The sequence below is a fragment of the Sabethes cyaneus genome, chromosome 3 (genome assembly GCF_943734655.1).
Source record: "Sabethes cyaneus chromosome 3, idSabCyanKW18_F2, whole genome shotgun sequence".
Lineage (NCBI taxonomy): Eukaryota > Metazoa > Arthropoda > Insecta > Diptera > Culicidae > Sabethes > Sabethes cyaneus.
In genome coordinates, this window is record NC_071355.1 from 88,060,596 (window position 1) to 88,079,772 (window position 19,177).

General features: G+C 37.0%; 4 protein-coding genes across 4 annotated transcripts; 3 read left to right on the plus strand and 1 right to left on the minus strand.

Annotated features, from left to right (window-relative positions):
* The first annotated feature begins 3,209 nt into the window (after positions 1-3,209).
* LOC128743302 (methionine synthase reductase-like) lies at positions 3,210-4,855 on the plus strand. The gene is made up of 4 exons (XM_053839856.1): positions 3,210-3,371; positions 3,473-3,613; positions 3,672-3,911; positions 3,977-4,855. The coding sequence occupies exons 1-4, from the start codon at positions 3,276-3,278 to the stop codon at positions 4,853-4,855; spliced, it is 1,356 nt and encodes a 451-aa protein (XP_053695831.1). The 5' UTR covers positions 3,210-3,275.
* A 1,271-nt stretch (positions 4,856-6,126) lies between these two features.
* Positions 6,127-8,101, plus strand: LOC128743234 (methionine synthase reductase-like). The gene is made up of 3 exons (XM_053839776.1): positions 6,127-6,284; positions 6,766-7,158; positions 7,225-8,101. Exons 1-3 carry the CDS (start codon positions 6,183-6,185, stop codon positions 8,083-8,085), a joined length of 1,356 nt encoding a protein of 451 aa, XP_053695751.1. The 5' UTR covers positions 6,127-6,182; the 3' UTR covers positions 8,086-8,101.
* Positions 8,102-12,198: 4,097 nt separating this feature from the next.
* Positions 12,199-16,937, minus strand: LOC128742455 (serine/threonine-protein kinase PAK 1). Its single transcript, XM_053838825.1, has one exon. The coding sequence runs from the start codon at positions 16,654-16,656 to the stop codon at positions 15,085-15,087; it is 1,572 nt and encodes a 523-aa protein (XP_053694800.1). The 5' UTR covers positions 16,657-16,937; the 3' UTR covers positions 12,199-15,084.
* A 319-nt stretch (positions 16,938-17,256) lies between these two features.
* Positions 17,257-18,547, plus strand: LOC128739848 (uncharacterized). The gene is made up of 2 exons (XM_053835348.1): positions 17,257-18,438; positions 18,530-18,547. Exons 1-2 carry the CDS (start codon positions 17,257-17,259, stop codon positions 18,545-18,547), a joined length of 1,200 nt encoding a protein of 399 aa, XP_053691323.1.
* Positions 18,548-19,177: the final 630 nt, after the last annotated feature.

Consider the following 19,177-nt stretch of genomic DNA (forward strand, 5'->3'; position numbering starts at 1 on the left):
AAATTAAAGATTAAAACTCATAAAATCACTTAGCGACTCCGTACGTCAGCACGGCTCAAATACGAATCTAACTATCTAAAATTCGGTATTGATCATTACTCAGAGAGTACTTATTTTTAGTACAAGGTAGCTTTGAACGTGTAATTAGAATTGCACAAATTTCAGTATATAACAGTAGTAAACAACTTTATAGTAGCAATACAATAAGTTGAGTAGGTGGACGCCTTTAAATATCTTGATAGCTAGACTATACCCGATGGTGGTATCAAGGCCAGGGTGCCTTTGCAGGTCTCTGAAATACTTGGCGCTCAAACCAGATCACTCTACATATGGTCGGTGTTAAGTCAGACCGAACCAAGTGACAAAACTTTGATTTCGAGAAAAACACGTTCAAAGTTTACTGCTCCTTATGGTTTATAGGTATCAGTCGTTCGGAATCATCTCTGGTTGTTTGCAACATTTATGTAGTCTGATTAGAGTAAAATATAGTTTAGCAATTTCTTTATTGTTTGCTGTCATTGACTCATTTTTTCAAATTTTGTGACTTGGTTCGGTCTGATCACCAATTCATATTTACCAAAACTCGAACTTTCAACTCAAACGTTATAAACATAAATCCGTATTGCTGTGTACCTTCGACATGTGGTGCGTCTCAGCGAAAATAATGCGAAAACTGCAGATGTTTATTTATGAGACTACTGGCTTGACAACTGGAACTGGACTGGAAAGCCGACAATCACCACCCCTACCGGGAACTTTAGCTTCAACACTTCGTCATACATGACGTTCCACAACACCTTGTGGAACGCCTGCGGTAATTGGACCGCACATCCGACCCTCCTCCGTGTTGTAGCATAGCACACGATTCTGAAAATAATTTTCCAGGATCCTGTACAGCGACACGTTCCGAAGCGAGTTGGGCCAGTAGGTCAGTAGGGCCGTGTCATCCGGGCAGTGCAGATTTCATCCCTTTGTTCTACCGGACCGGTGGATATGGACCAATAAGTAAGTAAGTGTGCATCGTTTGAAAAACTCAAAAGTTATAAATAAAACTCTTTTTCATACTTCTACCAACAAAATGAAAAACAGTTTATTCCAATACGTTGATTAGTTTCCAAGAAGGAATTTGTAGGAGCAGTGTTTTATTAGCGCCGCTATGGGATACTTTTGTATATGATTGTTTTCCTTTCACTTCACGTGGTTCGATCTAGAGATGGTCGGGTAGCGGAAAATTTACCCGAAACCCGCACCCGGATTTCGGGTTCGGGTATTAAAGAAATATAATTTGAGGGCTTGGGTTGGGTACGGGTTCTTAATTTTTGGTTTTGGAACCGGGTACGGGTCGGGTCGAGTATCTCTATTGACCTCATTTAACACTAATGATTGTCGGGTATCCGGACCCGTACCCGTACCCGACGGGTTGCGGTCGGGTTCGGGTATCAAAAAAAATAAGCTTGCGGGTTCGGGTCGGGCACGGGTTTTTATTTTTTTTCTTAATCGGGTACGGGTCGGGTACGGGTATTCAAATTTTCATACCCGACCATCTCTAGTTCGATCATTACGAAATTAGTCAAGGTAAGCATAAAAGTCTGTAAAATCGAAATCTGAAATAAAAAACTACAAGGTATACAGCCCTAAGGGTTGTACAAATGGGTGACGTATGACAGATTATTAGATCAAAGACTAATGTAAACTGCATTGCTGGCATATGTATGCACATGTATGTTTATAAGAATCTGCGAGTGCCATTGTTTAAGTGAATGTTTAAAAGAGAGCGAAATATTCAATTCAATTCAATTCTTCATTGAATGCAATTCAATGAAAATACGTGGACGGGGGTTCACAAGTACAACGCCTGCAACCATTGAGACATAGAAGATTTCTTTTAAAAATCAATTGTGTGCATCATAAAAGTTAAAATAGTAATGAATGACACATACGCAAAAATTTCTGTTTTATTTGTATGCGGGACCTTATGTTCTTACCACAGGGGTGATAGGTCTCAAACCATCATAAAATAAATGCATGCCTCCGAAAATTCCCACATGCCAAGTTTGGTTCCATTTGCTTAATTAGTTCTCGAGTTATGAGGAAATTTGTGTTTCATTTGTATGGGAGCCCCCTGTTAAAAGACGGGTGGGTCTCAGTATACCACAGAAAAAATTATTACTTCTAAAAACCCAAACATGTCAAATTTTGTTCCTTTTGCTTGATTAATTCTCGAGGTATGAGGAAATTTGTATATTATTTGTATGGGGAAGTCTTTTAAAAAGGAGAGGGGTCTCAATTCACCACTGAAAAAAATCTGAAACCCCCACATGCCAAATTTGGTTCCATTTGCTTGATTAGTTCACGACTTATGAAGAAATTTGTATTTCATTTGTATGGGAGCCCCCCCCTCCCCCTCCTCTTACACCCTTCATGAAATTGCTCTCTTATCCCCTTTATAAAATTGCTGATCATTTTAACTATCCAACGACATATAAATGGTTCAGTTTCGTTCAGCAGATTATTAGTTATTTAGCCGTGTTATTAGCATTTGAAGTCTTTTAAATCCCAGTCCCAGTATAGTAAACAGAGACGTAGTCCTACGTCAAAAACTGACTGTCCAGATGGGACTTGAACCCACAACTCTCAATCTCGTGTCGAATGCGTTTCCAATTACATTACCGGCCGGTTTATCAAGTTATCAACATGATGTTCCCCAAAGTTTCCCAAAGTTTTTCAAGCAGTTTGTGAATGTGTCAAAATCAAGTCGACATACCGGAATATGATACCTTGAGCGACACTTTCTTTGTATACGTTGTTTCTCGCATGCGATGTTTTAATTAATATGACGAATATGACACATGACAGTTCATTCAATGTTTGAAAGGTGGAAACTTACACAATGCGTAAGTTTGGTCCCTTCGTGACTTTTTGCAGGAACATTTTAATTTCAGATCAGAATCCTTGGCATTAAAGTTCAAATATTTTGTTCTTTATTTTTTAAAGCTTTGATAGCATTGGAGGTAATCGCAATATCGCATATAAAAATTATTCATTTAAAGAAATCTTAGAAACATGTTACCTTTATATATATCGTCATGCTACGTTTATTGATGAAGCTTCACCAACACAACAGAATCCGCTAAATTAATTAATGTAAAGCAGTAGTAACGCGCATCAATCTGTAAACATTTGTAATAACGCAAATTCAGTTATATTTCTTTTATCATACGAAATTTTGCGTAATATTTAATTTTAACTATCATTATTCAGCGATTTATCTCGTCATGAATCTTATTGAGCAATTCAAAGATGTCACACTCAGCTTACCCAAGCTTCCGGTTCACTATGTTGATACAATCCGTTCAGAGACCGGACAAGTGGTGAGTTTACAAGAGTAGGTTCTCAGTAAAAATAAAAATGTATCGATAAAATTCAGAATTCAAGATAAATTTCTTCATATTGCTTATAATGTTTTTTACAGACTCCGGATCACATGCAATGTAACGCAAAGCAGCCCTTCGGTACCGGTCCAGTTTATAAAACACCGATTACTGGTTATAAAGTGTTAGCCGACGGTGATGGAGTTAAAACAGTATACGAAATGTCTATTAAGGAGCCTCCGGTAAATAAAAACCTATTCAATGTTGTAACATCTTATTAGCCGAATACTTTTTCTACAGAACATGGAAGAATATTTTCCGGGTGATACAATTGGCATTCTCACGCAGAATTTAGCGTCTGACGTGGAGTTCATGTTGGATCGGCTGCATCTCACAGAAATTGCGGACTGTGTATACGAAGTGAAATTAGCCAAACCCGTCAAAAAGAAGAACCCTGAAATTCCGGCCTACATACCAAAATTCATTACACCAAGACGGTTGCTCAGCGAATGTTTAGATTTCAGAATTATACCGCGTAAGGTTAGTTTTTGTTTGAGATATTTAACGCAGTATTTCAGTCTATTCATTTTAAAACTACTTTTTAGTTGTTCTTACAAGTATTATCTACTTACGCATCTGATCCTTGTGAAAAACGGTTGCTTGAAATATTAGCGTCGAAGGATGGGGCAAATTTCTACTGTGAATTTATACTAAGAAACGAAATGACTTTGGTACATTTGCTGAAAATTCTATCTTCGTGCAGGCCCTCACTCGCAGCACTGATTGAACATCTACCCCGTTTACAGGCCAGACCTTACTCAATAGCAAATTACAATAGAGGTGGTCACATACGTATTGCGTTTGCTATGTTAAACGACGGTAAGATAGGTATTACAACCTCGATGCTTGAAAATAAGTTACTTTATGCTGGGCGGTACGACAAATATCTGTATATATATCTTAGACAGATGAAACCGGTTTTCCACTATAAAGAGGAAGATTTAGAAAAAAATATCATTATGATTGGGCCAGGCACTGGAGTGTCACCATATTTGGGCTTTCTCGAATACCGCAAACGGGCTAAACAGCTTAACAAAAAAACAAAACTTGGCACTGCTTTATTACTTACAAGCTGTAGATACCGAGAACGAAACTATATATTTGAAGAGGAAATAAAACAGTACCTTCAACAGGGACTACTGGATAATGTCCACGAAGCATATTCTAAAGACACTGACAGTCGATATAAGTTCATTCAGGATATTATTGAGGATAAGAAAGAGCAGTTTATAAAATTATTATTAGAAGAAAATACAAAGTTGTACATCTGTGGAGAGGGTAGGAGCATGTTACCACGAATCCAAGATATGATATCCACCTGTTTAAGCAAAATAAAGAGCATATCCAAGGTGGACGCCGATTCCCTCATTAAAGAATACAAAAAAACCGGCAAATATATGTACTATTCCATGATACGCTATTAATTGCAGAATAAAAGAATGAATGATAAACTTTGTATTTTTATCATTTAATATTTTAAACATAGACGAAATCAATTCAAATATTTTGTAAAATTACAATATTGAACAAAATTTGTTAAATTATGAAGTTCATCTGTTCAACTGTTGTTCATAAATTAATCCAGAGTTCATTTTGGTTAACATGACAATGTTTATTTTAGAAAATATGGTAATTTTAAATCGGCTAGTATAACACAGTATAGCTAGTATTCTAGTATTGACTGTACCGTACCTCAACTCTCAGCCCTCATCCATAGAAAATTTTTAAAAAGTTAGGTATGGGATATTTGTAGAATTAGTTATTATCTTGAATATTGCTGAACAAAATTTACCTGTATCTTATGTATTTACAGTGCTACAATGTTGCTGCCCCGTTAGTAGCCAAGTGAACGTTCAGGGTAGAAGCCGTATAGCATTGTAAGTACCAAAGATGCGGCTTATCTTTATTTAGCAAAAAGGTACAAACCTTGTAGATAATAACTTGTTCCATACATACCTTTTCCAAATTTCGCTAAGTTGAAACGGTCGGTACTGTCAAATGAAAAAGTAATCGAAGTATCCATGCTCTAGCCTAGCCAATAAACGAACATATATAGTTTGTCAACTGATATGTAGTTTCCAATCCGTTATCTAAAGTTACTGGTACAAATCTTGAATGCGTTTTCACCATCAACCACCATAGGATGAGCTCGACCTCATCTAACAAAAATTATTAATTTTCCTACTGTTTTACCTGACCCACTGCGAATATACGTGTTATTGAAATAAAACGTAACCATACGTTTTATTCTTTTATAACGCATATGCAGCTAATATCGATAACAAACGATTTTTTATAAGTTGTGCTTTTGTTATATCATTTAACTTGTAAAAAGTTGCATAAATAACAATTCAGTTTCACAATACAATTATTACGTACTACTGGCACTTGGAATGTAACATTTAAGTACGTTATTTTTAGTGATCAAAATTAACGATATTTTCGATACAAGGGCGATATTTTTCGAAACCTTTCGAATCAATACGATCCCGCGAACACAACGCATATTCGCAGTGAGTCAGGTAACACAGTAACAGACTGTTGAACATTTGAAAAAAATCCTGCATTTTCTAATTGTACAATATGCATTCGTAGTTCTACGTCAATCCAGGGATTGAAAAAAACTTGCCGAAAACAAAATGTAAAACAAACTTCAACCGCATGGAAAAACATCGCATGAGGTAACGAATGTAAAAGTAACGCGAAATTTCTATCAGCAGTGATTGGATTTAGTTTGTCTGCAGAGTAGTAATGTTAAATATAGCAGAAGTAATTGAGAAAAATTCGGAAACTATTGTTAGTCTTTCGCCGGCACCTGAGTCGTATATAAAACTAACAGAATGTGTTGATAAGGCAAGGATTTCTTCATACTGTTTCATATGTGTTTTGTTTTGAATTTTTTGACGGGATGTTTCATTCGCGTGTCGCCGCTAGAGATGTCCATTAATCGTTCGAATTATTCAAGTAATCGAATCGAATGAAGTTATTTGAATATGTAGTCGAATACTGCCAGCACGACTAGTTGAATTAATCGGATAGTTCTAAGGGAGTAATATGAATATGAATAATGCCCGGTAATCGTTCGAATAAGCGAGACAAAGAAATATTCGAATATTTTTAATCAAATACTACTAGCACGAAGAGTTCAATCAATAGATTAGTGCAGATAACCCTCGCCGATTACTCGAAAATTTCGGACATTACAGCCCACCACACAGTTTTCCTCTATCATTCTTATCCTTACAATAATAACCGGTCAAAATTGCTCGATTTCGTACTAAAACTAAACAGTACAAATTTTTAAAGGTTATACAATTTGTAATCGTGGTTTTAGATTCCGTTAACCGTAGATGACCACCTACAGTCCACTTGCAAGCAGCCGTTTGAAGCAACTGGAGTTTTCAAGTATGTTGTTGCGGAATATAAAATTGCTGCTGAGGGAGAGGATATCAAAAAAGTTTATGATCTTACGCTTAAAACAGAATCGGCCGTCACACATCGATTTAACCCTGGTGACACAGTAGGAATCCTGACAAAAAACTTCGATTACGATGTTGATGCTGTATTGTCACAGTTAAAGATCGATAACGACCGGATATACTATCAAGTGGAGATCGATACAGCAACCAAAAAGAAAAAAGCAGCAATTCCACCTTACATCCCGTCTTTTATACAGATTAGAAAATTGCTTTCTGAATGTTTGGATCTAAGAGCGATACCCAAAAAGGTAAGATTAACATTACTATTACCGCTAAATCGATTTATAATATAAATGATAAATGGTTTGTTACAGCTTTTCATTAATGCTCTAATCAATTACACAAGTGACGATGCAGAGAAACGTTTTCTTTCCATTCTGGGCAATAAGTGTGGAAATGCATTTGATGATATAGTCCTCAAATCGAGATTAAACTTTGTCTCGTTACTATCCTATATTCCTTCTTGCAAACCTACGGTTGAGTTGTTGATCGAACACTTACCTCGGTTAATGCCACGACCATACTCGATCGCTAACTTATATGATAATTCGCAACAAAGCACAAAAATTAGAGTAATCTTTTCTCTAAGAGAACCTAACCCTGGATTAACAACATCTTTTCTTGAGGAGTGTTGTATTAACAATGCAACAGTTTTCCTTTATTTTAGAAAATCGAGCTCCTTTTCAATCGCTTATGATGATCTTCAGCGAGACGTTATAATGATTGGAGTAGGAACCGGTATTGCACCATACCTGGGCTTTCTAGATCAGCGCGAACTAATTATCAATCAAGGCGATAAATCACTGGGAAGAGCATGGCTCTTTGCTGGGTTTAGATATGAACTACGTAACTACATATGTCGTGAAGAAATTGAACGTTACCTGAAAAAGACAGCATTAACTAGTTTATCAGTTGCTTTTTCCCGTGATCAAAATTACGCCTGTCACTACGTTCAAGACCAAATGGAAGCTAATAAGGAGGATTTAGTTAGGATCCTGTCGAGTTCAAATGGTAAGCTATTCGTGTGCGGAGATGGAAAAAAAGTCCTGCCACAGGTTGCTAAGAAAATTGAGGAAATTATGAGTGAAGTTCTTGGCATAAGTATAGAAGAATCTGCAAGGCTTATAATAGACAATAAGAAAAATGGTGCGTATGTGGAAGATATTTGGCTATGATTATTTGTAACTTCAAATAAACATTTTAATTAAATGCTGCTTACAATTTAATATCACTACCAGTAACGACCTTGACCGTGTCACTCAGCTATTTCTGTCTAACCCTCCCTATTTGAGAATTACCTGACTTGTACTCGCAACTCAGCGGTATTACCTACCGTTGCAATATTGTTTGCACTCGTACAAAATGATAGAACTCGCAAGGTACGGTAAACGTATGTAGCAAGTGACCGTATGGCAACCCAAGAATACCGAGATTATCGCGGATAGCTCGTATTTAATTATTGAAAAGGCAAGAAAATTGTTGCCATTAGTCAAAGGAATCTCCTTTAACAAATCCCACAAAGAGCTCGACGAGAAGCAACCACAGCACATTTACCTACCGCCATGACTGAAGAAAAGTGATGCAAAGATGGAAAATGGAGAGAAATTAATGGGTGCGCTGTTGGGGAGCGCAAAATGTTATCTGCAAAATGCATGACTGCGAACAAACATAAAAGTATAGCAGTAAGTACGCAGTATAGCCACAAAAATTGGCTAAGTAAATATTGAAGTGAAGAAACCGCAAAGCTGAAAGAGTAGAGAAGAGGATCGTGTCGCATATACGTTCAAGTAAAATTAAAAGCCGGATTTGAGCGGCAAACAGCCTCCAACTGATGTCCACCCACGATTTTCTAATTCCATCCATTGTGCTCAGGACCTCTCGATAAATCGCTATTGAGGATCATCCCGGACCGGTGGCCTGGTCGCTACAATACCGGCAGTGTGAGTCGGTGTGAGCATCAAGAACGTCGATCGACACTCAAACGCATCCACCCAACATCCAGAAGCGACAGCGGTGTTGGCATCCAAAAGGTCCTAAGCGGAAGTAGGCGGACAGGGGGCATCGAAGTGAAAGACGAAAAGCTAACGAAGAGGATATATGCAGTACAAAAGTAGTAAGAATAAAGCGTCGACAGAAAGTTTTTTCAGGTCCACTAGCCAAGAGCTTAAACCGACCAGCGGGGTGGTGTGGCTGTCAAACTACATACAATGTATATGTCCCACTCATTGGTTTTGGTACTTTTGGTTCTGGTGCCTGCTTAAAGGTTGATTTATTTTAAAACAAATGAAACTAGCTAGAAAGCAGTTAAACACAGCCTCTTAGCTATAATTTAACTAATATTAGCTGTTATTTTCGGTAAGCTGGCTGGTTCCAAATTGTCGCCATTCATGGATGTTAAGTCCGCAAAATTTTGACAATTTCACACCTCTGAAACCGACTCTGAGACAGTGAAGAGGGTAATCTTTACATTGCTGTGTGTTTGCTCTACCCACATGTTACACATGTTAATTTTCAATTTTAACAAAATAAAGCTTAACAATCAAAGTACGAGTCGAATAACAATTTTAAAGTAACTTTTGATATCGCTTCTAAAAAACATTGAGTTAAAATGCAAAAATGGCCTTCGGATATGGAGTTTGAGAGATTTAAGTTGAACCTGGAATAAATGATCCTAACTGTATTGCGTGTAGTTTATATTATATACATTGGCGAATAAAAACTTTGAACGCATATTTTTATTTTCCGATTTTTCTCTCTAGGTTTCGTTAAGCTTAGCCCACCATTCAAAAATACTGCTAATCGTTATAGTAATTTGTTGGTTTGTCTAAAAAATGCGAAGCAGTGATTTATATAGAATACATATGAAAAATAAACAAAACTAACTGAACATTATTTGTAACATGTTTTCAACATAACTATAATTGAAGTAAAACAAATTCTAACTTGAGACTAATGTCAAATTTAATTTTTGAATTTTTGTGTAATCAATATAAATGTTGCTTACATATATAAATTTATATACATAGAGTCAGTACAAACTAGGTGTTTACTGTAGTTGTGCTGCTGAATTGTAACTAATATTGACAGATGTGGCTAAGCTTTTTGACTTTCGTATCTCGGCGTGATGTTTCGCACTTGCAGTTTTTATCGTCAATTATAGACATCGTTGATTCGGCCGACGAATACATAAATGTTACTTTTTGTCTCAAGTTTGTTTCTTTTCATATTTACCTAGTACTCTAAAGGATTTTCATGCCTGTCGCTTGGCGGAAATATTAAAATTAAACTTCTGGACTAAATATTCCAGGACATGCGATTCACTGTTTGTTTGACTATCCTTATCTTAAACAATCGATTATTGCCATACCTAAGGACCACCGAGTACCTAATATGTTATAAATGCTTTTTTTGTAGCAGCACTACAATAGCTTTAGTGCATTGATTCTATCATATTTAGTTTGATAAATGATTTTTAATAGCTTAGTACTACGCTGTCGTGTAATAGAGTCTAATATTGGAGCAATACAAACATCATGTAGCGCGTAAAAACTTTGTGGTAAATTTATAGCTTTCTCTTAAACATGTCAAAAAGTTCGAAAAATCTCCTATATCAAACATTGCTTCATGTCAGTCAAGGTTTTGTATTATTGATAACGCACTGTGACGAACTTTGATCGGTAAATATATATCACGACTGTTTGTAGAAATACATTTTCACATTCATTGGGCTTCTTGAAACGCAGCTTTGTCGCTAAGATAGAATTCAGTTCATTGAAGTGGCTTTTTAGGAAAAATATATTGTGAATAGTAAATATAGGAATTAATACATCAAATTGTTCTTTTGTTTTGAAAAATACTTTAAAGTCAATATGGCGCATATATTGTGGTGCCATAGAATGTCATTGTTTCAGAACCAGTCGAACCGGTAGATAAATAATCATAGAACAGCAAGATATGTATACACTCTTAAATGATTCTACCTGTAAATTGGTCGGATTTAGTTAAAGTTAGGTTGAAACTACTCAAAATGCCCTTAAAGTGTACAAACTCAGATTTTGAGTAGTTTTTCAACCAAAAAATTGGTAGTAGGAACTTAAAATTGCGTTATTTGTCATAGAGAATAATTCAATTATCGGTAGCAAGTAGCCAAAATTGGTTGAAATTTTTACCCAAAGTTTGAGTTTGTACACTTTAAGGGCATTTTGAGTACTTTCAACCTAGCTTTAACTAAATCCGACCTATTTACAGGTAGAATCATTTAAGAGTGTACATTAAGTTGAAGTTGATCTCGGTTGATTTGACTGGTTGTGACTCTTTTATTTATGTAAATATAACTTAGCAAAATTTAGCACACAGTTTAAGCTTGTCTCCTCAAAATTTAGCAAAAAAATATTTCGGCAGTATAAGTGAATAATGTTTGAATTAACGTTGCTAGCAGTATATTATATTAGAAATAAAGCAGATTATTTATGAATAGAAAAAAAAAACATTGGAATTTAAGTTTATTGAATTGTCACGCGAAGCGAATACGCCACTCTCCCATTATTATAAAGATGGTGGAAGTAACTTAATGCTTTACACTTGCACAAATCCTTCATTAAAACTGTAAATCTAGAAATAACCGTGGCAAGCAAGTGTTTAGCATTTCAGCCCGGTAGGAATAGTCTCATCTCGGCTTTTATAAGCAGCCTAAAACAAAGCTCAAATTCGGCTCAAAGAGCAATTCCATAAAGAAGAAATTAGCGGTTACACTCGTGCTTCCAGATTTAAAAAATGCCATGATTTTTATTCTCGTGTAAATCTTTGTTCTATTTTTATGTTTCACAAAGGTCAGGCTTACACCACAATAGATCATAGAACTGGTCGCAGTGGTCCAAGGTCCCCAACAAGGAAAAAAACAGGTCAGGCTTTTCTGATTCTGATTGTAGCAAAAGCTACAATCCGTTTTCGAAACTTGATCTTCTGTTTTAAATACGACAGACTTTACAGCCAGCTGTATGTACATCAGTGTGCAGTGTCGTCATTGGCGGAACTAGCGCTCATTTCTAGGGGGGGCTTTAGCCCCCGGAATTTTTTTCAACCGTTTTATTTCGTCGGCATATTAAAATTTAATGCACATTAATGCCTGGAATCTTATAACGGTTATGCAAATAAACTTTACTCTGAAGTTTTTCGTACCTTTAGTTATCTAACTATTGGTTTTTCAAAAATTAAAAAACTTAGTCAACTTTTCTAGGGGGGGCTAAATCTTTTCTAGGGAGGGCTTAGCCCCCCCTAGCCCCCCCCCCCCCCTCTAGTTCCGCCAATGAGTGTCGTGCGCGTGCCTCGAGGTCAACTGGGAGGATTTTTCGACTGGTCTACTTTTGGCATTATATAAGTCAAGGATCAAATTTTGTCAACTAACTCGACTGAGTCGACCGCTAAAACGCCACTTCAACTGTCAGCAAACTACGAATGAGTTTGTTTTGTGTTAGTCGTGTATTGAGCTGCTAGGTTGTCCATACTGCCCGCATTCGACGCTCGACTGTGACTGTGTCGAGTCGAGTAGCTCGACATGACTTGCATAATAGGGTCAATAAACCGTAAACATAACTAAAAAATATCGTCGTACACATTTTCCTCACATTAACACCATCCATATGATCCACATGCTCATATATATTCATTGTAATTGGGAGCATCAAACAGAAAGTTTACGAGAACGATTGTTCGGAAAAATGAATGCTGCCTTTCTTGAAGTAACGTGATTGTTCCGTGCTTTTGTGGTCCGATTACGCTGCCAAAATAGTGCAGGCGGTGCTTACGATCAAGAACGCTTTCAGTATGCCAGCAGAACTCCGTTTAATAAAAAAATATTGAGTCACCAGCACCAAATTGGACTTCCCAAAAAACGGCAAACGACTTTTCTTCCGTACCGTACACTAAACCTAATGTCGGAAGTAGAGCGCTGTATAGTACGTCTCATTAGCTGTACAGCGCACTACTTCCGACACTAGGTTTAATGTACGGTACGGAAGAAAAATCCTTTGCCGTTTTCTCGGAAATCCAATTTAGTGCTGGATACACAATATTAAGTCATCTTCAAGCGAAATCCGAAGAAGATCCAAAAAACTGTTGGAAGTGAGAGTGTTTTAAGGCAAAGTGACGCTCTCCGGCGAAAAAATGGACGAGGTGGTTGAACCTAACGGCAGGAGTTGAATAAAAGGTCCGGTAATTTTATTCTTTTGAAAATTTAATCAATTTAAATGCATTATTGTTTGGTCAAATTTTGATCGCAGCACCCTTTATTAAGAGCAGAACTAAACCTATACCTTGAGTGAAAGGCATTGATTTCAGCACAGAAGACAGAATTAGAATCAATAAATCATGGAGTCTAAACCTAGAACAGTAATTAGTAAAATTCGCTGTTGCGTGGAATGAATCAATAATAACATTGTTTAAGCACCTGTTATAGTTCCCTTATTAGGTATATCCATTATTATCATGCTTACTTTTGCTATCAGTAAATAATGTGGAACGATATGTAAAATTGATAGATGAACTGTACTGTTTGGAGCACCAAAAATTTGTAATATCGGTGGATAAATAAACCTAACATTAGTCATAACCCGCCGGTAGATTTGTGGGCAGACAGAGAATTTGAAGGTATATTAGTATGTGAAATTTGCGACAAACTCTATCTGCGGAGACAGTCGAGCTTCTATCTGAATGGTGCATTTTGCTTGAGCGATCAATAAGCCTAAACTGTTATCTAAAAGCTGTGGATGGTTGAATTCAATACCAAGATAAGCCACAATTAAGTGACAACACTCAGGTGTCGATATGATGGTAGGTCCGCATCCGCGCAGGTAATTTTCTTACGCATAAGAGTGTTCGTGTAAAACACCTAGATAAGATTAGTTCAAATGTAGTGTAAATAAATTTAAACTTTATAATTTAGCTACACATTTTAGACGTTGATTAGATTTTTCTCTATAAGTGCTTGCGTATAATTAGTAAAAGAAAATATAGTCGGATGAATGCACTTATAACATTCGCTAGTTTATAACCTGTTTAACAGCAATCAGAGTTTCCGTTTGTATTTACATCATAATACAATTGTTACTTGTAGCTTCCCATGTCTAAAATTTTTATTATACACAATTCACTAACTCTCCGCGACATACTTTGAATGTAGACGTATCAGTGTAAGGTAGCAAATACAGAGAAAGTATACCACTTTGAATCGTGAACATGCACGCAAATCTTAACGCATTCGATTAGCATTTCCTACACGTTGTTCGTACACACTGCTATAGCATACCAACCATGAACCGGAATACATAGAACGAAACGTAGGAGAATGAGAAATAAACGAGGATGATATACTGAAAACAATTTGCCTAATTGAGAAGAAAGGGAAAGTAGTTGTAGCGTTCTTCTTCGCGTTTTATGGCACTTTTTACAGGTTCTTAGCATGCTATCAACCATCTAACGGAACCACAAATATGATTCATCCATTTTTGGTGCTGTTATTTTATACAAAGGTGATGTGTCATACCCTGATTTTTTAATTATTAGATTATCGTTGATTCAATTCGAGCTTAAATGCTCATTTGCCCATTTAATAATGAATTCTAGTTCATAAATCCAAATCACCCCAAAATTTGCCACGTGATCATAGTTATAATGTGGCATAATTTACTTAATTAACAAGCCAGTCAACAAATGATTTCTAAAAGCGACAATTGCTCTCAAGTATGCCCTCCGAACGCGGGAATGTCTGTTAGCAAACCGGGTTAATTCTATACTGTTTTGTCGTATATTACATCTTATGCTTTTAGTTCAGCTTTATACAGAGAGACGTATTTTACTGAAATTATATCTTCACTCCTACCTTTGCAGTGCTCGGTTTGCACACTCGATTCGTACAAAATGGACGATATTTGATAATTTTTCTGGAAATGTGACGGCACATTTTCAATCAGTACGCATTTCTTCGTCGTGTTAGTCTTATTTGTGTCGTTTCTTGTTGTGGAGGTCTTATCGTGTATAGGGGGAAATGTCAAACCCTTATCATTTTCCTTTCCGTCTTCACATGACTCTTTTTACCGAATCAAAAAATATCGGTAGCTAAGGCACTAAGTTTCACAGCCATACCGGCGCTCCATTTTTCACTATTTCCGAGTGGTGCACTAATTATCCCTTTTCAGCAATCTCCTGGCCGCTTTGATAAGTGGTGTTAATGTGCGCAATTCCATACAATCCTGCAGAAATAGGTGTTGAAGCAACTCGTCGGCTGAAGCCCGCTGGTCTACCTCCACTTGCAGACAGCAGTCAAGAAAATCTTTGAGATTGTCGGATAGTTTGTCCCAACTTCGAATGTCTGGTCGACCATTGGCAGCTATCAAATATAATGCTCGCAACGGAGCTTGGTTCAAATATGGTGGCTGTCCCTCGATCATTTCAATTGCCATAATGCCCAGAGACCAAATGTCAACCTTTTTTCCATACTGTTTTCGGGTCACTACCTCAGGAGCCATCCAATATGGTGTTCCAACCATCGTTTGCCGTTTCTCATCTCCTTCAATATTAGCACAAAAGCCGAAATCGGTAACTTTCACTGATCCATCCATGCCAAGCAGTACATTATCTGATTTAATATCGCGGTGGATAATACCTTTCGAATGAAGAAAACTGATTGCACGTAAAACTTCACGACAAACAGCTGCGATTTGACGATCCTTCATTACGGTTTCTGTGACAACGTCTGTTAGCGGGCCCCCGTCCATGTATTCCAAAATGACCCACAGGTGATCTACAGGTTCAAGGTAATATGCTTCCAAAAAATTTACTAAATTTCGATGATTGAAATCTTTGAGTACATTAATTTCATTCAAGATGGATTCTTTGGACGACTGATGTTTCATATCAATTGTCTTGATTGCTACCTTTTGACTTGTCTGGCGATCCAATGCAATAAATACCACACCAGATGCACCTTTTCCTACCTCGACGGTTTTTTCATAACGCTCCAATGGATCGCACATGTTGCAAATTCGTTTTAGCTCATAATATACTTGCTCATCTGATTTCGGTACTCGAGCATTTTGTTCTTTTGGCCTCAATATTAGCTCATTATCATTGTCGAAATCAACTTTGTTTATCAAATCATAGGAACTCTTATGATTTTCTAATACCTTATTGTTACTGTGGATAATCATTGTGGTTTTGCTGCCTGCTTCCTCTAATGTTAGATTGTCTATTGCTTTATATATCTTACTGTTATAATTTTTAGGTTTTGGCATAATCTGTGGCTTTGGTGGTAGAGTCATTGCCTTTTTAGGCAAAGGCGGTGGAGGAGGAGAAACTTCAGCGAAATTTTCCTCACTGCTGGCTTCGAGTGAATCTTCACTTTTGTGAGCATTTTTCATGTCAAGAAACTGGTCAATAGATTCTGTTTCTTCGTTGATAGCATCTTCCGTAATGAATGGTTTGAACGGTTCCGCCTGTTCCTTCTTCTTGATCGAGTAATTGTAGAACTTGACCGCCTGATAAGCGGCTTCTGGATTTTTACTCTGTTCATCGTGTGTGATGGATGCATCCATAAGGCGAATCCATGCCTTAGGTAAGCCTTCTAGATCACCTGTAAGTTTGTTTTTACTGACGTGAATTCCATGCACCACATTTGTCGGCAACCCAATCTCCGATATTTTGTTCCGGTCATTTTCTTTGGCAGATTTCCTGCCGAACAAACTTTTCATCATGTTTACTGTTTTATATCAAACACTTATTTCAAATTTTTCGTTTTATGCACTTTGTGATCAACCGTTAAGTATATATTATTTTTTCCAATGTTCACAACACAATAAAACAGGAGTGGCCCTCATGCACTTCTTCTTGCCATATTTTTCACGTCAACAGTCTCTTGCCACTGCTAGAATATACTGAACTTAGACTTATCTGTTTTGATTGTCAAATAGCAATACTGTTATCAACTCGAACCAATTTTGAACATTTTTATGAATAAATTTAAATTTATGCAAGGACGAACTAAAAAACAGCAAAATAATTGCGGAAACATACAGATATTCCAGACTAGAGCTCCTGCTTAGAGCGAATGACGAATCACCACACGACATAAAATATACGAACACCATTAACTCTGAACATGTGAATGCCGTTTCACGCACACGCTCATGTGTTCTACTAATTCCACTAATTCATCGACGACGACTTTGACGTGTGCTTGTAGTCGTTCTGTTGTGTCAGTTGTGTTTAGGCAGAGTTGCCAATATTTATCCAAAAGAACGATATGTTTCAGTTTAATAGAGCCGGACTAATGTATATGTAAAGGTGTGGTAGTAATGGCATCTTTATTAGGAAAATTTCATTTTCTATTTACATTACATTCTTCAGAACAGGAAACTATTCTAACAGAATCACTGCTAGAAAACGGACTTATGCAGATTTTCAATTTACCCAACCAAAATGGCAGACTGCTTGACTTAGCTTTTGTAAACAACGTGAATTGCTGTGAAATCCTCGAGCCGCCATCACCTATTCTGAGAATTGACGTACACCATGTTCCATTTATTTTAATACTCGACGTTCGGAATACCGATAGTGAAAAGTCTCCTGACGTGTGGCAATACGATTTCTCTCGCTGCGACTACAATGTTATCAATGATGCCATAGCAAATATTAACTGGCACAATCTTCTCGAGCATTGCCCTACTGACGAAGCAGTCCTTCGCTTCTATAATTCAATTAATCTTCTGATCAACGAGCACGTACCTGTTAAAAAACTTCGGAAAATGCCCAACAATCATCAACCGTGGTGGAACCCGGAATTAAACCATTCTCGCAATCGACTAAGGAAAGCACGCAAACGGTTTTTCAAGCACAGATCAGACCATAACAAACAATCTCTTCATCATCTCGAACAACAATATGAGGCAAATCGGAATGCTTGTTTCAGGGAGTATATAAATAGGATTGAATCAAAAGTAAAACAAGAGCCTTCTTCGTTCTGGCATTTCGCCCAAAGTCGCAAGCATTTAAAAGGAATTCCATCAAACCTTTTATATCGTGATAGAAAATCATCCAAAGCAGAAGATTCTGTGAACTTATTTGCTGATTTCTTCAAAACTGTGTACTGCAACGACCCTCCGACAACGCAACGTGAAGCGATCAGCAACGTAAGGATGCTGAACCTGTTTTTACCTTCTATAACATTATCGACCGGTGAAGTTGCAAGTGCTCTTGCCGCGGTAGATTCCTCTAAAGGACCTGGTCCCGATGGATTGCCTCCATTATTTCTGAAGCAATCTGCTACAGCTCTGGCGAAGCCGCTTACAATGATTTTTAACAGCTCTCTCACCAGTGGAGTTTTCCCTAGTATATGGAAGCATGCGTCAATTACACCAATTCATAAGTCTGGTAGCAGGAATAACATTGAAAACTACAGGGGAATCTCGATTCTGAACAGCATTTCAAAAGTTTTTGAAAAAATCGTGCACCATTGGTTATACTCAGCTGTTCATAATGTAATTACTGAGTATCAACATGGTTTTGTTAGAAACCGATCGACTGTCTCAAACTTGATGAGTTTCGTAACGGATATTTCAAAACGCATAGAGAAACGCTTACAAATAGATGCAATATATATGGGTCATTCCACGGGAAATTTACAGTCAAAATTTTTTTTCTCTTCGGGACATTTTTTTTACGTTCTTTGTGCAAAAAAAATCGACACATATTTTTGTATTTCGATGTTACTGTTGGAATTCGCAAGATATGATTTTTTAAAGTATTGTAATCCGACAAAATCACTATTTTTTAAATACTGATTGTAAACATAGTTTGTAATATCAAAAAATGACTTTCTACCAGATGTGTTCACTATTCCACAAGCTTTCAAAATTGGTATACCATACCTCCTCTCGATTGTTTTTCAATAGTTAAATAGTGCATTTTTATAAACAATTGCAATTTTTTCAAAGTTGGAACTTTTTTTTCTCGATTTTTTTTACTTTAAAATATTCGAGAAATTTTCTCGAAGAAGCATGCAAAATTTGGAAATGGAGAAATGAAAACTCTGGAAGTTATGAGTTTTTATGTCTCAGCGCGTGTGTTAATGTGAAGCGAGCGGTGATGCTCAATCGATGTTCTAACCCACGGGCAGCTTCATAACGAGGCCGCCTTTGATGCTATTAAGTGTAACGTGTCGTTGAAGCACACGCGTTCGTCAACTCGTTTGCATTAACGTGCGCGCTTCGATATAAA